The sequence below is a fragment of the Aphis gossypii genome, chromosome 1 (assembly GCF_020184175.1).
Source record: "Aphis gossypii isolate Hap1 chromosome 1, ASM2018417v2, whole genome shotgun sequence".
NCBI lineage: Eukaryota > Metazoa > Arthropoda > Insecta > Hemiptera > Aphididae > Aphis > Aphis gossypii.
Window position 1 is genome coordinate 19,076,114 of NC_065530.1, and position 19,546 is coordinate 19,095,659.

The 19,546-nt window shown below is 24.8% G+C and overlaps 3 protein-coding genes across 5 annotated transcripts in view; 2 read left to right on the top strand and 1 right to left on the bottom strand.

Moving 5' to 3' along the window:
- Positions 1-19,546, top strand: part of LOC114124288 (PXMP2/4 family protein 3) — a 225,254-nt gene that overhangs the window by 176,831 nt on the left and 28,877 nt on the right. The gene's annotated exons all lie outside the window — the stretch shown is intronic.
- On the top strand, positions 10,188-11,581 carry LOC114124286 (peptidyl-prolyl cis-trans isomerase 5). Its single transcript, XM_027987488.2, has 3 exons — positions 10,188-10,523; positions 10,599-10,991; positions 11,055-11,581. The coding sequence occupies exons 1-3, from the start codon at positions 10,389-10,391 to the stop codon at positions 11,187-11,189; spliced, it is 663 nt and encodes a 220-aa protein (XP_027843289.1). The 5' UTR covers positions 10,188-10,388; the 3' UTR covers positions 11,190-11,581.
- LOC114124287 (pentatricopeptide repeat-containing protein 2, mitochondrial-like) lies at positions 11,556-16,951 on the bottom strand. Of its 3 annotated transcripts, XM_027987489.2 has the most exons (8): positions 16,803-16,951; positions 16,477-16,578; positions 15,474-15,708; positions 15,282-15,384; positions 15,021-15,215; positions 13,986-14,297; positions 11,902-12,009; positions 11,556-11,815 (listed from the first exon to the last, which is right to left on the bottom strand). In XM_027987489.2, the coding sequence occupies exons 2-8, from the start codon at positions 16,547-16,549 to the stop codon at positions 11,666-11,668; spliced, it is 1,176 nt and encodes a 391-aa protein (XP_027843290.2). In that variant the 5' UTR covers positions 16,550-16,578; positions 16,803-16,951; the 3' UTR covers positions 11,556-11,665. The 3 variants fall into 3 exon arrangements, with proteins under 3 accessions (XP_027843290.2, XP_050066826.1, XP_050066825.1); XM_050210869.1 differs by lacking the exon at positions 16,477-16,578 and having other exon boundaries at positions 16,803-16,826; XM_050210868.1 differs by lacking the exon at positions 16,803-16,951 and having other exon boundaries at positions 16,477-16,775.

Sequence of the window (19,546 nt, forward strand, 5' to 3'; positions counted from 1 at the left end):
TTCAGGTCAATGAACTTTAATAGAGTTCATAAATTATTACTTAATCTTTTATATTATAACCTTGTGATAGTCTTTATAATACATAAAATATATACAGTTGTGCAATGTGTCAATATTGTAACAAATAAAAGTATTAGGTATACACTTCAAGGTAATTCTTATAAAGGACATTACAAAAGTTTTGGAAAATATATTAACGTTTTTGAAAATATTTTTTATGTTATTTAAAATCATTAAAAAATAAATTTTTGAAACTTTTTAAGTACATGTTTTAAAATGTTAAATGCATATGAATCTGGTCTTTGTACATAAATATTTGAAATTTGTTAAGCGGAATAGTGGACCATATATACCAATATTTTGCAGAGTACTCTGTTTATACAACTCTATATCACTCATTAAACTTTTAATACGTAAAACTGTATACGGTATAATACTCATAATCTATTCATCTAAGTTCGATTTTTATACATCAAAGTACACTAAAAAAAATATTTTGCTTCTCAAAAATAAAGTATAAATGCACTTTGTAATTTAAAAAAATAGAGTTTTGGAAAAATGTTGGTTTTTAACAGCTTTCAAATTCATTACTAATAAAGAACTAATCAAGAAAAAAATACTTTCCAAAACGTTTATAGATTTAAAAATAATATTAAGCATCTTACATTGGATGGATTATATTTGGTATATATATAATATGTATATACAATTTTTGAAATAAATTTACTGCTGCTTGAAGTTTACTTTTTAAAATTTAAAAAATATTATTTTATGCATTTTATTTATAAATCAAATTTATGTAAAATTAAATATATACATATCTATATATATAAAAATTTCATGTCACGATGTATGTTCGCGATAAACTCCGAAACTACTGAACGGATTTTGATAAAATTTGGTAACCATTTATAATATGGTCCAACTTAAAATATAGAATAGTTTTTTTTCAATATTTATTATTAATAATATGTGCTCAAACAGGAATATTGAGATTTACGATAGAAATTTTTGTTTATAAATGGTTGCTATGGGGGTTATAAGATTTGAGAATAATATTTATTTATTTGTGGTTGCTATGGTAATATATAAAATTAATATAATGAATTACGGATTTTGATAAAATTTGGTAACCATTTAATAATATGGTCCAACTTAAAAGATAGAATAGTTTTTTTTCAATATTTATTATTAATAATATGTGGCGAGCGCCGATAATATTCTGGAACTGATGATTCGTTATCACAGTAAATTTCAAATTCACAGCAATAGACTAACATAACAAGTTATACTAAGTTTTATTGTTTTACCAACAGGCAACAATACAAAAACCACGAGATGGCACATTATTGTATTTTACCCACTGTAATAAAAAAAAAAAATGACATAACTTTGAAACTTAAGTGTTAGAAATTATAAACTTCTTATACACATCTCGCGGGGTCCGCAATCCACCACGTGTGGATTGCCTACATGATAATATACTGCTCTCATAATCATAAGAAAGTCTCACGGCAACGGTAAGCAGAATGACTATAATATTATGACTTGAGTAACTCACTGACTGATAAACGTAGAGCTTGAACAATGATAGATCGATGCTCACAATTTACACGGTACATTTGTAAATTCGTATCACAAATTTAGTGTGTAATAAGAAAGCATTTTACAAAATTCGCATATTAAAGTGGTGCTTTCACAAGATTTTTGAGAATCAAAACAGTCAATGAAAATGTCTAAGTTTTGAACACCGTTAAACCGAATAGTAAATAACAAATTAATCAAAATTCGAATCATATTATATAGAATTTGCATTTTTAACGGGCAACGAAGTGCACGGGGTCAGCTAGTATATATATATATATTTATACTTATTTGTTTCGTTTAATGATATTTTATCGGTAACTAACTTTATTCGTCAGTCATTAACATTTTTTATTTTACTACAAATGTACGAATTATAGTTATTTACTAGTGAATAATTTTAATAATCACGTACAACGGGATAATTTGATAACAATCAAATACTGAATATTAAAAATAATATTTTTTTGATTACTAACAAATAACTAAGTAATTGTCATTGTTAAATATCAAATTTTGTCAATATTTAAACTTATGCATATGAACAAAATTTTTAAATATGTATTTTCATATTTTTAGATTGCTATAAGTCAATATTTCCCAACCTTTTTTACTAAACACCCCTTTTAGATTTTAAAAATCCTAACCCCCCCCCCCCCCATCTGAATCAATTTTTTCAAAAGATTAACATTTTAGTTTTTAATAAACTATTTAATTAAAGAAAAAATATAATTTCACATTTTAATGCTACAATTTAGTTAATTTTATAATATATATAATATTTAAATACCTACTAATGATATGAATAATAAAAACTTAAATGATAGATGAGTGCCCTTCTTAGCGCCTACCCTCAGAAAAACGCCCCCTTCAAAATAAAAAATGCCCACGTTGAGAATCACTGCTGTACGTCGTAAGAACAACTTATGATTTTATAAGGAACCTTAGAATATTAAATAATCAAATTTTCTTGTCAAAGTCAAGCTTAATACAGCTAGAAGAATAATCAATATTGTATCAATTTTAAATTTTCAGTTAATTTTAAAATAAAAATCTTTGCTAAAAATATCAGTTATTTGCTAGTGAACTGATATAAGAAGTATATTTACTAAAACCGAGATATGGATAATGATTTATCACAGAGTTTTAATTCGTTTTTTTCTAGATAAAGAAGGTTTTTACTATATTTCAGGTTCTATATAAGTTAATAAATTAACAATTGAGTCATCATTTTTTTAAATAATCGTTAAAGATGCACATCAAGGTTTAAAAGACATGTCGTGTCGTCTGTCGACGAGCAATACAGTTGAAAACATTTTTAATCACGTATAAGAATCATGATTTTAATGTGTGATATATGATATATTGCATGAGAAGTCGAGGACAGCTAGTTTATATATATTTAGTATTATTTATGTATACAAAATGTCTTTATAATATATACATATTATACTTAATTACACGGTACGCGAGTAAAGAAAGTAATAATTTATTTTATAATTTTACAATTATTAAAATATTTTATGAGATTAATTTTATTGTTCTATTTATGTTTGAATATTGTTTATTGTCTTTTATCTAGTTGCTTACGTAATGTATCTTATTAATTACCTATTAAAAACATTGTATTATACTATTAGTCTCCTTCTATTAATTATTATTATATCTAAATTGTATGATTTAGTTCATTTCATCTTATCATCTAAAATAATTGTAAGATAGTTAAAATGTAAATTCTATTAACATAAATGTTTAATATTTTAAATTGTGAACTTGTGAGCCCTCGCACAAACATATTCAGTGGAACCCAATTTCTTTTAATATAAATAAACAATAATAATAATAATAATAATAATAAATATACTTATGAGTAGATAGACTATATTCATTCTGGAACAATTGGATTTTTATACATTTAAAAAACGTCTTAAAATTAGCTTAAAAATTAGCTTATTTTAACATTTTTTCCTTCCAAATTTCATTACTTTTTGTATACAAATTTCATTGATATTTTACTTTTATATAAAATTACATACATTTCTCGATATAAATTTATATAAATAAATTGCAAACAAACAACACCAATTTCCGTTTTTTTTAAATATGTACAATATACATAAATTATATATATATATATATATATATATATATAAATTGCTTTTGTTTTCAAAAATTATATAGCTTGTTTACAGCACGACTTTAACTATTTCGTTTATAGAATAGTGTCATTATTTCGTAATATCAAGCTTATGACGTCATTTTTATAGTATTTTCTGGAATCTTCTAGATTAGTACCCCGTAATATTGTGTCATGTTTTTCGAGGTTATAAATATAACCCACCGCTGAGTTTTTACTCATTTGCGGGTATACTGTAGTCGTCCTCAGTCGTCCAAAGTACTATAACAGCGAATTGATACTGAATCTTTAGACAGACATGGTCTCAACTACACCCAACGGATCAATAACAACAATTCAAGAATACGTGGAAGAGAAGTGTGGTAAGTACATACAAAGTATAAAAAATTTTAGAGGTATTAAATTAATTCCAGCAAGAAGTAAAAATCCATGGATTACTCCAGCTATTATTGAATCTATTAAAATTCGGAATAGGTTATTAAAATATAATAATAAATTAGGTAAAATTTATAAATCAAAAATAGTACATTTAATCAAGGTTTCAAGAGAAAATTATTTTAAAAATCAAATCAACATAATAAATAAAAATAATCCAGTTAAGCAATGGGAGTTGCTATATTATTTTTTAAAAATTAATAAATATAAAAATGATGCCAAAATTAATTGTGATAAATTAAATGATCATTTTGTTAATATTGGTAATGATTTGGCCTCTAAAATACCTTTTTCCAAAATTAAATCTGAATCTAATATTAATCCAAATTCTATTTTCTTTGAACCAATTTGTGCTGAGGAAATAAAATTAAGAATTAGCTCATTAAAAAATAGAACATCACCAGGTTGGGATAATATAGATGTAAAAAGTTTAAAAGATAATCAAGATTCAATAGCCACATCAATGTCAGAATTATTTAATTTATTTATTAATACAAAATATTTTCCTAAACAATTAAAACATGCAATAATAACGCCTATATACAAAAACAATGGATTACCAAAAGATGACGTAAATAATTATCGTCCAATTTCTTTAATTTCAAATATATCAAAAATTTTCGAAAAATGTATCTATTCAAGAATAATTAATTTCCTAGAAAAAATAAATTACTTTCTAATTCACAATTTGGTTTCAGAGAATGTAGAAATACAGAAAAAGCAATTTTAAAATTAACATCACTAATTCAAACAGAAAAAAAATACAAAATGACAATTTTCTTTGATTTAAAAAAGGCATTTGATACAGTAGACCATAATATACTTATAAGGAAGTTGGATAATTTAGGTATAAGAGGAGATATGTTGGAATTATTAAAATCATATCTAAATAATAGAACATGTTGTACAAAAATCAAAAATAAATTGTCTGAAACTAAAATTATTAATTGTGGAGTACCCCAAGGGACCTCCCTAGGTCCTTTGTTATTTAATATTTATATTAATAGTTTAGCTAAAATTAAAATCAATGGTGAATTAGTACTATTTGCAGATGATACAGCGTTAGTTATCGAAGCTGATAATCATGTTGATTTATATAAAAAAGCTAATGAAGATTTAATTAATGTCATAAATTGGCTTGTTGAGAATAAATTGTCTATAAATATTACTAAAACACAATACATTGATTTTTCTGAAGAGTATTCAAATAAAAATTTAATTATTCATGACTTTATGTGTACAAATGTTAATAAATGTAATTGTCCTGAATTAGAAAATGTAGATGAATATAAGTATTTAGGATGTATAATTGATAAAAAACTAACATTTACCACCCAAGTTAATGAAATAATTAACAAAATAAGTAATAAAAAAAGTTATCAATATTCTATATTTTAAATGAAAAAAGTTTTAAGAAATCAGTATACTCAGCTTTAATTCAATCTCACTTACAGTATGCAATATATATCTGGGGAGTAGAAGACAAAGTAAATAAACTTCAAGATATAGTAAATAATATAATTACAAAATTCAAAATTGAAGGCGTTGATTCTGTAAAAGACCTACTATTAAATAGAATAAAAATAAAAAAGAATATTATAACTTGCATTATCTGATTCAACAATATTATGAAATATTGTTGAATCAGATAATGCAAGTTATAATATTCTTTTTTTATTTTTATTCTATTTAATAGTAGGTCTTTTACAGAATCAACGCCTTCAATTTTGAATTTTGTAATTATATTATTTACTATATCTTGAAGTTTATTTACTTTGTCTTCTACTCCCCAGATATATATTGCATACTGTAAGTGAGATTGAATTAAAGCTGAGTATACTGATTTCTTAAAACTTTTTTCATTTAAAATATAGATATTGATAACTTTTTTTTATTACTTATTTTGTTAATTATTTCATTAACTTGGGTGGTAAATGTTAGTTTTTTATCAATTATACATCCTAAATACTTATATTCATCTACATTTTCTAATTCAGGACAATTACATTTATTAACATTTGTACACATAAAGTCATGAATAATTAAATTTTTATTTGAATACTCTTCAGAAAAATCAATGTATTGTGTTTTAGTAATATTTATAGACAATTTATTCTCAACAAGCCAATTTATGACATTAATTAAATCTTCATTAGCTTTTTTATAAATCAACATGATTATCAGCTTCGATAACTAACGCTGTATCATCTGCAAATAGTACTAATTCACCATTGATTTTAATTTTAGCTAAACTATTAATATAAATATTAAATAACAAAGGACCTAGGGAGGTCCCTTGGGGTACTCCACAATTAATAATTTTAGTTTCAGACAATTTATTTTTGATTTTTGTACAACATGTTCTATTATTTAGATATGATTTTAATAATTCCAACATATCTCCTCTTATACCTAAATTATCCAACTTCCTTATAAGTATATTATGGTCTACTGTATCAAATGCCTTTTTTAAATCAAAGAAAATTGTCATTTTGTATTTTTTTTCTGTTTGAATTAGTGATGTTAATTTTAAAATTGCTTTTTCTGTATTTCTACATTCTCTGAAACCAAATTGTGAATTAGAAAGTAATTTATTTTTTTCTAGGAAATTAATTATTCTTGAATAGATACATTTTTCGAAAATTTTTGATATATTTGAAATTAAAGAAATTGGACGATAATTATTTACGTCATCTTTTGGTAATCCATTGTTTTTGTATATAGGCGTTATTATTGCATGTTTTAATTGTTTAGGAAAATATTTTGTATTAATAAATAAATTAAATAATTCTGACATTGATGTGGCTATTGAATCTTGATTATCTTTTAAACTTTTTACATCTATATTATCCCAACCTGGTGATGTTCTATTTTTTAATGAGCTAATTCTTAATTTTATTTCCTCAGCACAAATTGGTTCAAAGAAAATAGAATTTGGATTAATATTAGATTCAGATTTAATTTTGGAAAAAGGTATTTTAGAGGCCAAATCATTACCAATATTAACAAAATGATCATTTAATTTATCACAATTAATTTTGGCATCATTTTTATATTTATTAATTTTTAAAAAATAATATAGCAACTCCCATTGCTTAACTGGATTATTTTTATTTATTATGTTGATTTGATTTTTAAAATAATTTTCTCTTGAAACCTTGATTAAATGTACTATTTTTGATTTATAAATTTTACCTAATTTATTATTATATTTTAATAACCTATTCCGAATTTTAATAGATTCAATAATAGCTGGAGTAATCCATGGATTTTTACTTCTTGCTGGAATTAATTTAATACCTCTAAAATTTTTTATACTTTGTATGTACTTACCACACTTCTCTTCCACGTATTCTTGAATTGTTGTTATTGATCCGTTGGGTGTAGTTGAGACCATGTCTGTCTAAAGATTCAGTATCAATTCGCTGTTATAGTACTTTGGACGACTGAGGACGACTACAGTATACCCGCAAATGAGTAAAACTCAGCGGTGGGTTATATTATAACCTCGAAAAACATGACACAATATTACGGGGTACTAATCTAGAAGATTCCAGAAAATACTATAAAAATGACGTCATAAGCTTGATATTACGAAATAATGACACTATTCTATAAACGAAATAGTTAAAGTCGTGCTGTAAACAAGCTATATAATTTTTGAAAACAAAAGCAATTTATATATATATATATATATATATATATAATTTATGTATATTGTACATATTTAAAAAAAACGGAAATTGGTGTTGTTTGTTTGCAATTTATTTATATAAATTTATATCGAGAAATGTATGTAATTTTATATAAAAGTAAAATATCAATGAAATTTGTATACAAAAAGTAATGAAATTTGGAAGGAAAAAATGTTAAAATAAGCTAATTTTTAAGCTAATTTTAAGACGTTTTTTAAATGTATAAAAATCCAATTGTTCCAGAATGAATATAGTCTATCTACTCTTATGGATTCATTATAAAGAGAACATCAGATGCGCATAAATGCTTGTATGTATTTTATCAATTTTACAAACATATAACATCTCAAATATTCTTTTAATAGAACCAATTTAGTGTATTTAGTTTCAATATGTGATTGACATACAAAAACTTATTTAATATAAAATTAAAAGCAAACATTTTATATTTAGGGCATAATAGACTTATTAAGATATCTAATTTTACAGTAAGTTATAATAATAAATAAATTAGGCACAATTTTAAAATGTTTACTTCAGATTAATATATAAATACCAATGAAAGCCTTAACGATACTCCAGATAATATTTTTACTTTTAAGTGTCCATTTTACAATATTAGTTTAAACTTAGGTTACAGATTTTACCGGCCGAATTCGGCGATTTAACCTTAGTTTAATTAACTGTAATACGGGTACTAAGTGTGATACAGTTAATCAAATTACTCTAATATTTGTGTTATAGATTGAGAATTTCTGAATAAATGATGAATTGAACTGAGTAATTCATAATAAATAACTGACAATATGAATAATTAACGACGATAAGCTGTTGCACAGTATATTTGATTATTATGAATTGATTGACGAGACACTACTCTGGACATAGGTTACACATTAACGTCAATCTATGTGACGTGATTACTACCTACCAATGTAGAAATATAATAAAATATAAATTATTGTTATTTTAATGATTATACCTATTATAATATTGTGGAAATAGTTGATCGTATGTATCAATATTGCATACCCAATTCGCCGTGTTACATTCAAAATAAGTAAATTACAAACATAATAATTAATAATATTATGGTCAACCTAAAATTTGATTATTTTTTCATAATCGTTTTTTCAAAGTTTCGAAAATATACAATAAAATTTTTTGTGCAACTTACTTATTTGATTGTAATATTTTTTAGGTTTAAAATTTGTGAAATATAATTGAAATCGTAAACTTAGATTTTTAGGATCTAAAGTGTGATTTTAATTGTAGAAGCAAACAGCATACAACAAGCCGACGCTCGGTGTTGTCGGTTCGTAGTGCAGCTTAATTTATAAATAATTTAGACTTGAGAATCTTGAATTAAAAGGCTTGAAATAGTTAAAAAATTAATTAAGACACAAATTTATAAAAACTAAAAGGCACACACATTTAATATTATATGACTAATTGTGAACAATTTAAACATTATAACTAATATTTGTAAAATATAAATATGACCAAAGTACTAAACTAACGTACTAATTATACGTGTATTATCACGAATTAATATATTATTATATTAAGTTGGTATTTCAGATCGGTAAGTGGTTATAGTTTTTGTTGCAGAACCACCTTTCGTAGTCAAATTGTATCACATGACTTCCATTGTCATAAATACAACATTTCTGAAGTCGGATATGACACTTAAAATACTATAAATTTAAATTTGTTTTTTTATGTGCATTTACAATCATATTATAATTATAACTTATTGCTTATTATTATTTTATTTTTTATTTATTTAACAAGACTTTAACAAGCCTATTATAATAATATATCTCCATAATTAATAGAGTATACTAATTTTTCTCGAGAGGAGGGGGGATTAAAAGGCTTCATCTAATGTAGTTATTAGCCTGAGTTCCTCATTATTAGAATACATATTATTTAATAAATGATAATATGATTTTGTTCATCAGAAATGTACGGCATTTTAACAAAAAAAAAACGAAGTTTTTGATATTATACAATCTTTAGAATTTCGAAATCTGGCTACACTGTGTTACATTATAACTAAAATTAAAATTCAATGAAAACGATTATTTTTATTTTATTTCTGTTCGTTAAATAGTTAATTATGATGATGAAAAACGATAAATAATTATTTTTATGTAAGATGTAATGTACTTATGTAATTAACATTTAACCATAGACATATAAAAATTAATATTTAAATAAATTGTTATTGAAATTAAAAAACTATCGATTATTATCCCAATAATACGACAAAGTTGATAACAAATTTTACATTTTTATCGTTGGTACATTGTGTGTTATTGTCCACATCACACGTCTTCTCAGTTGTTCACTTCCCACCATTCTTATTCAATTGTATAGTAATGTATTGTATAGCACTATAGCGTAGTTTACTGGTTAGTGGTTAGTCCGACCAACTTAGTTGTCGTGTCTGGTCTACTCGTGTTTTTCTTACACTTCTGTCACCTGTAAAGTTATTGTTTAATTTCGGCACGTATTATATTTGCAAAAGTTGTATGATATCTACTTATAAAATCATGACATTCTTAAAATGGGCTATATTACCGTTAACGGTTTTCACAATTTTTGTGGTGATGTACAGCCAAGCATTAGAAGACCCACAAAAGAAAGGACCTAAGGTCACTGACATTGTAAGTTGAATGGACACGTCAATGATCCTACGTACGCACAGCACTTAATAACTATGAACGATTCTTTTTTAACAGGTGTGGTTTGACATTAAATTGGGTTCAAGTGAACCTCAACGTGTGGAAATCGGAGTGTTTGGCGCGACTGTACCTAAAACTGCAAAGAATTTCATTGAACTGGCGAAAAAACCAGAAGGTGAAGGATACAAGGGCAGTAAATTCCATAGAGTTATCAAAGACTTCATGATTCAAGGAGGTGATTTTACAAAGGGTGACGGCACAGGTGGCCGTAGTATCTTCGGTGAAAAGTTTGCAGATGAAAACTTCAAACTGAAACATTATGGTGCTGGTTGGTTGTCTATGGCCAATGCTGGAAAAGATACCAATGGATCTCAGTTTTTCATTACCACTAAACAAACTTCCTGGTTGGACGGTCGCCATGTTGTGTTTGGAAAAATAATCAAAGGAATGGTTAGTATATAAATTAATAAAATGTATTTATTATACGATTTTAATATGTTAAATGACTTTCAGAAAACAATTAGAGCAGCTGAATCAGCAGAAACTGATTCAAGAGACAAGCCGGTTGAAAATATTGTAATTGTCGATAGTGGACACATCGTCGTTCCTGAGCCATACCCAGTTAGCAAAACTGATGCTACTGAATAATTATTCATCAATTTATTTTACTAATTTATATTTTTTTAATTCGTAATATTATTTAAATAATATATAAATAGGCTCTCAATAGTAACGTGAACAAATATTATTAATAAGGAACTGAAAATCAATCACCTACTTACCTAATAGTTATGAATATTTGTTATTCTATTAAATTCCATTTTTGTAAACACAACTTACAAACTATAGCGAACAATATTTAAATATTTTTTGTATCAACCTAATTCAAGTCAATGTGGTATTTTTTTTTATTTTACAAATTTTGTATGTAATATTATATTATATATGTAATAAAATGTCCATGTATCTTATATAACTATAAGTATAAAGTGAATAAAATTGTTTATATTTCAATAAAAAAAAAAAATAACTAAACTTTATTTAATTTCTTAATTATTACATACAACAGTACATTATTATTCTACAAAAAAAATAGTTTATGATTTACATAAATGCAATTCAAGTTAAAGTAAATCAGTAATACCCGGACGTCTAAATTCTCGTTTTTTAAATGGCCGGCCTGATTGATAGCTTGCACCTACGACTGATTCTCGGTTGTTTGTATCTAATCTCTCAACCATTTTAATTTCTGAACATAGAAGTGAATCAAGTGTCTAGAAAATAAACAATAAAATAATAATTATTGTCAGTTATTAAATACAATATATTATTTGAGTAAGAATAATATTTTTTTATTTACAGTCTCACTAATCATATTTAACTCTTCTAGTTGGTTTAAAATTCTATCCAGTTCCAATGATAGTTCTTTATCATCATGTTTTTCAGCAGCAGATTTCACTAAATTTATCTAAAATAAAGGAAATAACTATAAATTTATTATAATAATATATATTTTAATTATTAAACAAACGTGTTAAAAAAAAAAAAATGATACAACAAAAGTATACTGATTATTTATTTATTTAGATTATAAAAATAAATTATTTTATGAAAACATCTTATAAAACTACCGGCCTCATCATTTATCAAAATTGCTACACTATTTAAGTATTTTTTAAGGATAATTTAAAAATCATTAATCAATAAACATAGAATTGAAATCAATTTAAAACTGTAAATATTTAATTAGAAACCAGTGGAAAAAATTAATACAATAAAACATTATAATTTTATTTAATTACCATGTTATATAATCAATTGTTATCGTATTATTGTTTATCCTACTTTATATGTTCATCCACCTAATTGTACAAAAGGTTCAACCCATATATATAAAATAGTAAATAACAATTTTATTTCATAGCTGCAATATAGGAACTTTTTAAATGCATTTAGTTATAAATTAAATTAAAAGTAGTTCAGTTCAAGTTTCTTTTATTTACATCAATTTAGAAATTAGATTTATCTCAATTGAAAATTTTATTTTTATGATAATAGGTCTATAAATAAGGTCAATTCAATAAAGTAAATTTAAATAATTTTACTACCTAATCAGTAATATTATTTGACCTAAATCACATTCAAAACTATACAATTGACTCATAATAAACGACTTAAATATTTAGAATATTATATAAATCCTTAACTTTTAGCTGTTAATTAAATCAATTATTCACTATATTGAGCTTAATGGTAAACATGACATAGGTTTTTGTAGATAGAAAAGAATAACTTTTATGTATAACGAGTAATAGGTTAACTTTGGCAATTTACCATAAAGACAAAAATATACTTTTATTTAAATTTTATATTTATTTTTAAACATACCTAACACAACAAATATATTTTTTATTTTTTAATGTATCTTCATTAAAATTTTATGATTTTTTTCTATAAATGTAATCAGTTAAATTGTATAGATTAATTTTACAACCTACTAAAACTAAAGTAAGCATTACTTATTTTTAAGTAATTTATTTATTTTAATTATAAGTTAATTTAGTAACTATCATTTGTGCATTATCTAATAAACAAATATACTAATAATGTTGTTATAAATATATTTGTATTATAAGTTCATTCATAAATGATAGTTATTAAATTAACTTATAATTAAAATAAATTAATTACTTAATGATAAGTAATACTTATTTCATTTTTTTATTTTTATAATATTCTAACTCAAATCTTAGTAATATCTTCAGTATACTTATTTCCTTTGACCAGTCATTCTTTGTGCTTAACGTTACTCCCAAACATTTAAAATTGCTAACTTTTTCATAGTTTTAATCTTCCAACTGATCGGAGTCCTCCTAACTCTCTACAATTCTCCACATGAAGGACAATGCAATTTAGTAACATTCTCTAGAGAAAACCTTGTACAAACAGTTAAAAAACGATATCCCTCTATAATTATCATATTTTGTCTTGTTTCCTTTTTTATGTAATGGTATGATGATTGCATCATTTCAGCTATCTAGTGTTCATTCTTCAACCTACATTAGCTGACACAGTCAGTAGATTACTACATGCAGTTCTTCACCTCCATATTTTGAGTTCTGTCTGGATATTAACGCTACCCAGAACTTTCCAATTTTCACTTCTTTTAAACTAACATCCTCTATGTGTGGCTTTGCTCTTTTATTTTCGGTATGCACTATTGGCTGAGCTGGCATCCTACTATTAAGTTATTTTAAAAGACAAATTTATGATTTTGAAAAAAAATGTTAAGTTATAACGCTATATCCCAATTGTAATTAATTTAAAAAATATATTTTATTTCATAATTAGAAAAATACCTTTTAAAAATGTTAGTATATAATCATTTAATATTAATAAAGCAAATAAAAGTAATTATTGATCAAAAATGGTAGTTATACTTACTACATCTCTACAATAAGTCTGTTTTATAATAGGACCGCCAGACATTGGTTGGTCTACTGACAATACACTTCTAAGAAGAGGTAAAGCATCAAAAATTCGGCCCAAATCACATAATGCTACCACCTTTATGTTACGGAGTGTCACATATGATTGATTTCTCACTGATGTTATTACCTCAAGGGCAATATGAGGACTATTCTGATTGATTGCATTAGCAGCAAAAAAGGTTATTGTTTTTCTAATTGGACTATGGCCAGCTTCTTGTTGGTCACTCCACAATTTACAAGCATACTCAAAACTTTCAGTTGTATTCTAAAATGTATCATTAAAAATCATTAGCAATCTGTTTTTTATAATAATTTTAATCATTATTATGAACTTAAAAGTATATGTATTTATATATAAACCATAGTCGTAAAAATAAAATCACTATAAGTTATTAAAATATTACACAATATTATAAACAATTAACGTAAGTAAATATAATCATAAGGTAGGTAATAGGTAGGTATATTTATTTTAAAATGAAATATTCATACAAGGTGTGATTTACTATGGGACATAATCAATTAGCATAAGCATGCACAAGGGAGGACAAAGGAAGCAGTAGCTTCAATATTTAATATTTTCAATAGTATGCATTATTTAAACAAAATATTAAAATAATATCATATTATATTGTATAAAATTATATACTTTCTAATAATAAGACAGCTTTAGAATTTATTCTGTGAAAATAATAATTTCACAAAAGAGTAAAATATATATAATAACTGCAAACTACTCAAACCTGATAATACAATCTAAATGTCAGAAAATTGTTATTATTATGTATATTATTTTAAAAAATTACACATTAAAAACTGTTGTAAATGTTTATGTTTAAACATATATTATATATAATAGATTTTTGGAAATGAATTATTAGCTAAGATAATTTTTACCAATTAAAAAGTACACAGTACAAAATATGATTCACAAATTAATGAATACTAAAATATAAGCACATACGACATATTAAAATAAAAATCTTACCAATTTATAACATGCAGCAAAAACTAACATCATTACACCTTTAGGAAACTTGGCTATTTGTAATTGTCTCTCTTGAATAGATTTATATACAGTTAATATTTCATCAAACTTTCCATTTATAAATAATAAATCCATGAGTATTTGATAAGAACTTAAATGATTGAAAAATCCATCCATTTCTGGGTCATTAAACAACTAAAAAATTATAATAATATTGTTATAAGATATTTTTGTTTTATAACAATCAAATTTTATCTTTACTTTTAATGCAATATCAGGTTTATTCAGATGATAATACATTCGCATAACAACAGGACCAAAAGTAAAATTTCCAAATCTTAATCCTTGGTTTTGCTTATTATATCTATAATTATTAAAAGTTTAGTTAGGATTTGAAATATATAAATTTCAAACAAATTACGGTACCTACTACCTAATAATAATAATACTTACTTCTTCATCATTTTTTCAACTAATGTTAAATCCGTTTCATTATCACCTGCCATGTGTACAATTTGTTTTAAATCTTCAGTAAAAATTAAACTATTAGATTCAGGGTCTGCAAAAGAATTCATGCGCTCTCGAAATAACTGTTTATCTGGTTCAGAAAACTGATTTTGAATTTTCTCTCTGAAGAACTCATATTTATCCAATCCTATAGCTGCACGCTCATACAAACTACGTTTACCTAAAAGAAACATGGTAAATAAAATAAAAACTTAGTAGTAAGAAAAATTACACTAAATTCTATTTTATTAAACAGTACCTAATTAAAGATATGCCTAAGATAATATGTTTCAAAATGTGGAATTATATTGTTCAAAGAATCAATCAATATAATTAAATTGTATGAAGTATTTAAATTAAGACTATCTCAAACTGCTTTTATACAACTTATATTTTTAAAATCAAATCAAGGTAGACTTTGACAAAAGCACAAATAAAAAAGTTTTGTAAACTACAAATATGTTCTTTGTATGTTTAATAAAAAAATGTATAACTGGCAATAATTGATTTAAATTAAGTTTATATACCTACTGTAATAGTCAAGTCTAGGTCACTATATGGTTATAAACTCTGAGTATTAATATAAAACTAAAATAATTTTAGTATAACAGAGAAAAACCATTAAGCACTTTGTAAAATTGAAAATATAATATATAATGTGAAAAATAATATATTAAAGCAGGTATGTAAATACAAATTATTCTGTTTAAAAATGTAAATCAGTGATTTCTTATAATTATAAAACCTGTACTATTAAAATGTTATCAAATTATTAATTGGTACCAAATAAAATAAAATACTTTATGCTTTAATTATTAAATATTGATCGTACTATATTTTATAAAAAATTGTCAATATTATCAGAGAATATGACAAATTAATTACTACAATACAACAATATACAGCTAGCATGTTACGAAACGAACACAAATATATTTTATGAACTTACATAAAACATTTTGCAGAACTTTTGTAGGATATAATCTTTGCCTGCACAAATTGATCAGTGACTTCGAAAACATTATAAGTTTTTAACGACAATTTTACAGTTCTAGGACGAAAAAATATCTAGTTAAATTCGTCAATTATTAATCAAATTCAAAAAAAAATATTTTTCAAGTAATTCGAATAGGAATCGAGAAAAAGAATACAAAATAGAAATAAAAGTATTGATTAATAAGTATATTACTATATAGTACTATTTGTTAATTTGTTATAATATTAAAAATTTAAAAATTAATAATTGATTATTAAAATAATAGATAGAAAACTAACTTCAATGCCTTCAACTTAATATTATAACTTATAAGTTATAAGCCGCATTGGTTTGGGCCTTTTGACTTTTGAGGTTAGGTCTGAATATCTGAATTTATTTTATATCTCTTCAGTATTCTCTGTTATCGGCGTTATCGCTAAACCTAAACCACAGCCGGGCGCCGTTGCCGTAAGCCCATCATGGCATCATGTCTGATGTCCCATAAAAATAAGAAATTACCCGCCTGCTCAGTGCTCAGTGCTCACCAAAAACCACTTACAAAGTGTTATTCGTTTATAATTTATAATATATTCGATAATCGATATGGATGCTGAGTATATTATAGAAAAGATGTACTGCTTAAATTTAAGATTTAAGTACCTATCCTTATGACTTAATTATGCTATTTATTTATAGCTTAGCTTAATCTTAACTATCTATTGACAACTCAAGATATTAGATAAGAAAGTTTTTAATTTAGATAGTAAGTCAAAAAAAGTCCACTGTGTTGAATGAAAGATCTAATACCAAGAAAGTGAGATTACCAAAAAATCGTAACGAAACTTTTATACATAGGTGCCGACTGCTTGGGTGCTCGGAGGCCGCAGCCCCCACTGAAAAAAAATAGATTTGAGTTTAATTTAAGAAGAGACAGTTAAAATTACAGACATAAGTAGTCCACTTTCTGTGTCTCTACTCTTTAACCACATATACCTATTTAAATTATTTTGAAGGGCAAAAGTTATGGATAATAATTGGTAAATTTGGCCCCCATTGGCATTTACAAAACCTGGCGCCTATGCTTTTATACTTCATAGCACGATTAAAGATATTAATATAGGTAATTAATATCTTTAATCGTGCTTTATAGTAGTTCTCAACCGAGGTAACATAAAAAATCAACGAAAAAAGGAAAGAAAATTAAAAATAAATAAATTTTTTCGAAAAAAATCATATTATTATAATCATATTAATATCAACGTTTTTTTCTATTAACTATAATTTTTTTTTTTAATAATTGAATATTTTCTTAATATAAACCTAAGAATTAAGATTGTTTATTATTTTGATATTAGGGTGACGCAGTGTTTGTTTCTATTGGTTAAAGATGACATTAATCAAAAAAGGTTGAGAACCACAACCTGCTTTATAGCCTTAATTTTTATTTACATTTTTAAGCAGTTAGCATATACCAACAGGCAACAATTCACAAGCCACACTAATACATCTAAGCCGGATCTAGCACATACAATCATTAGCTCGTATGAAATTATGCATTTTAAATTTTAATTGTTTATTGATTTTTAATATATTTGATGAGACCCATTGATAAATCCGTAATTGTAATTTCACCGTTAAAAATTTTAATTACCTAACTAATTCCTGTTGTATGTATTTATGCACAATTCATTAAATTTGCTACGTAAACGACAAAATGACGTTCTTAGTAGGTAATTTAGTTTCTTACACGAACTACCTACTCTATCAAAATTCAAAATAATATAGCATTGGTTAAATCTTATAATTACTTGTCAGAAACTCCCCTACGTCAGTTAAAAAGACGCTGATGCAGAGATTAATTAAATCCCCAACCATAATATCTCACGAGGATTCTGTCACTGGACAGCCTCCTTCAGTCCTTGAGTCCTTCTTCATAATATATTATCGAGTAAATATTACCCACATCATATTATAAAAATATATTATATCCTATTTGCTTATTTTGTTAGGTAACTAGGTAAGTATAGATTATAATATAATATTTGTATACATTTATACATTCTTTATAAAACAATCTTATGCAGTGGCATTTTTATGGAGGGGGCCAAAGGGGCCTGCCCCCCATGGCCAAATAATAATATATTTTAAAATACCATTATATTAATATAAGTGTTTTTATAACAATATGTTCTAATGTAAAAAAATATTGGGCCCTCCCCAAAAAATAAAATCCTAGATCACCACTGATCTTATAAGTTAAAATTAATAATTACACTAATAAACAACTAATAAATAAATAAACCGTAGAAAATGAATACTGAATAATAAAATAGGTACTTAATATTGATTTAAAAATTAAAACTTCAAACAATAAGTTATGAAAAAATAGATTAATACAAAAACAAAACATGTTTTTAAATATTATATAATAGGTATGTTTACTCGAGATATTCACAGGAAAAAACTAGTTTGGTTTTAACCTTAAAAATAAGCTAATTTAATAAGAAATTAATAGTAAATTCAATAGTCTAAATCAATCTATAATTGGAGCACCAACCATGGTTTATCTCTTAGAGACTAAGATCATATATTAGATGTATAGTTCTCGTTCAGTTCATCACATCTGCAATCATAAACTATCAATAGTATCAACATTGTTATATAATATGATCGAAAGTTTGTCCTCTCTCAAACATAATTTTCCACACAATTTAAGGGTCTTAAGATATAAAAATGTCATGTTTAAACACAAACATACATGAGAATAGCGAAGGGGAGCACATGTCCACCCCTGTGCCACAAATTGAATTAAAATAATTTTTATTATATAATTATTATTGGCATTTTTATAATCTTGTTTTAATTTGATTGAAATCCTAGCTATGCCCATACAAACATACATATTATTATTATATATAAATCTTGTTTACCCCGTATTTCATTTGCTATCAAGTAAATTTAATATTTATAAATTATAATTCATTGAAGGAGAAAACCTTTTTTATTTACTTTTTATACAATAACACCATTTCTACAGATAAAC

What these genes read in the sequence shown, in the direction of transcription:
- LOC114124286 (XM_027987488.2), top strand. Translation starts at nt 10,389, where the DNA reads ATGATATCTACTTATAAAATCATGACATTCTTAAAATGGGCTATATTA. An exon ending in GACCTAAGGTCACTGACATT is followed by an intron (nt 10,524 to 10,598) that starts GTAAGTTGAATG and finishes CTTTTTTAACAG; the next exon opens with GTGTGGTTTGACATTAAATT. An exon ending in GAAAAATAATCAAAGGAATG is followed by an intron (nt 10,992 to 11,054) that starts GTTAGTATATAA and finishes AATGACTTTCAG; the next exon opens with AAAACAATTAGAGCAGCTGA.
- LOC114124287 (XM_027987489.2), bottom strand. Translation starts at nt 16,549, where the DNA reads ATGTTTTCGAAGTCACTGATCAATTTGTGCAGGCAAAGATTATATCCT. An exon ending in AGTTCTGCAAAATGTTTTAT is followed by an intron (nt 15,709 to 16,476) that starts GTAAGTTCATAA and finishes TGTTTCTTTTAG; the next exon opens with GTAAACGTAGTTTGTATGAG. An exon ending in AGACTTATTGTAGAGATGTA is followed by an intron (nt 12,010 to 13,985) that starts GTAAGTATAACT and finishes CCTTTATTTTAG; the next exon opens with ATAAATTTAGTGAAATCTGC.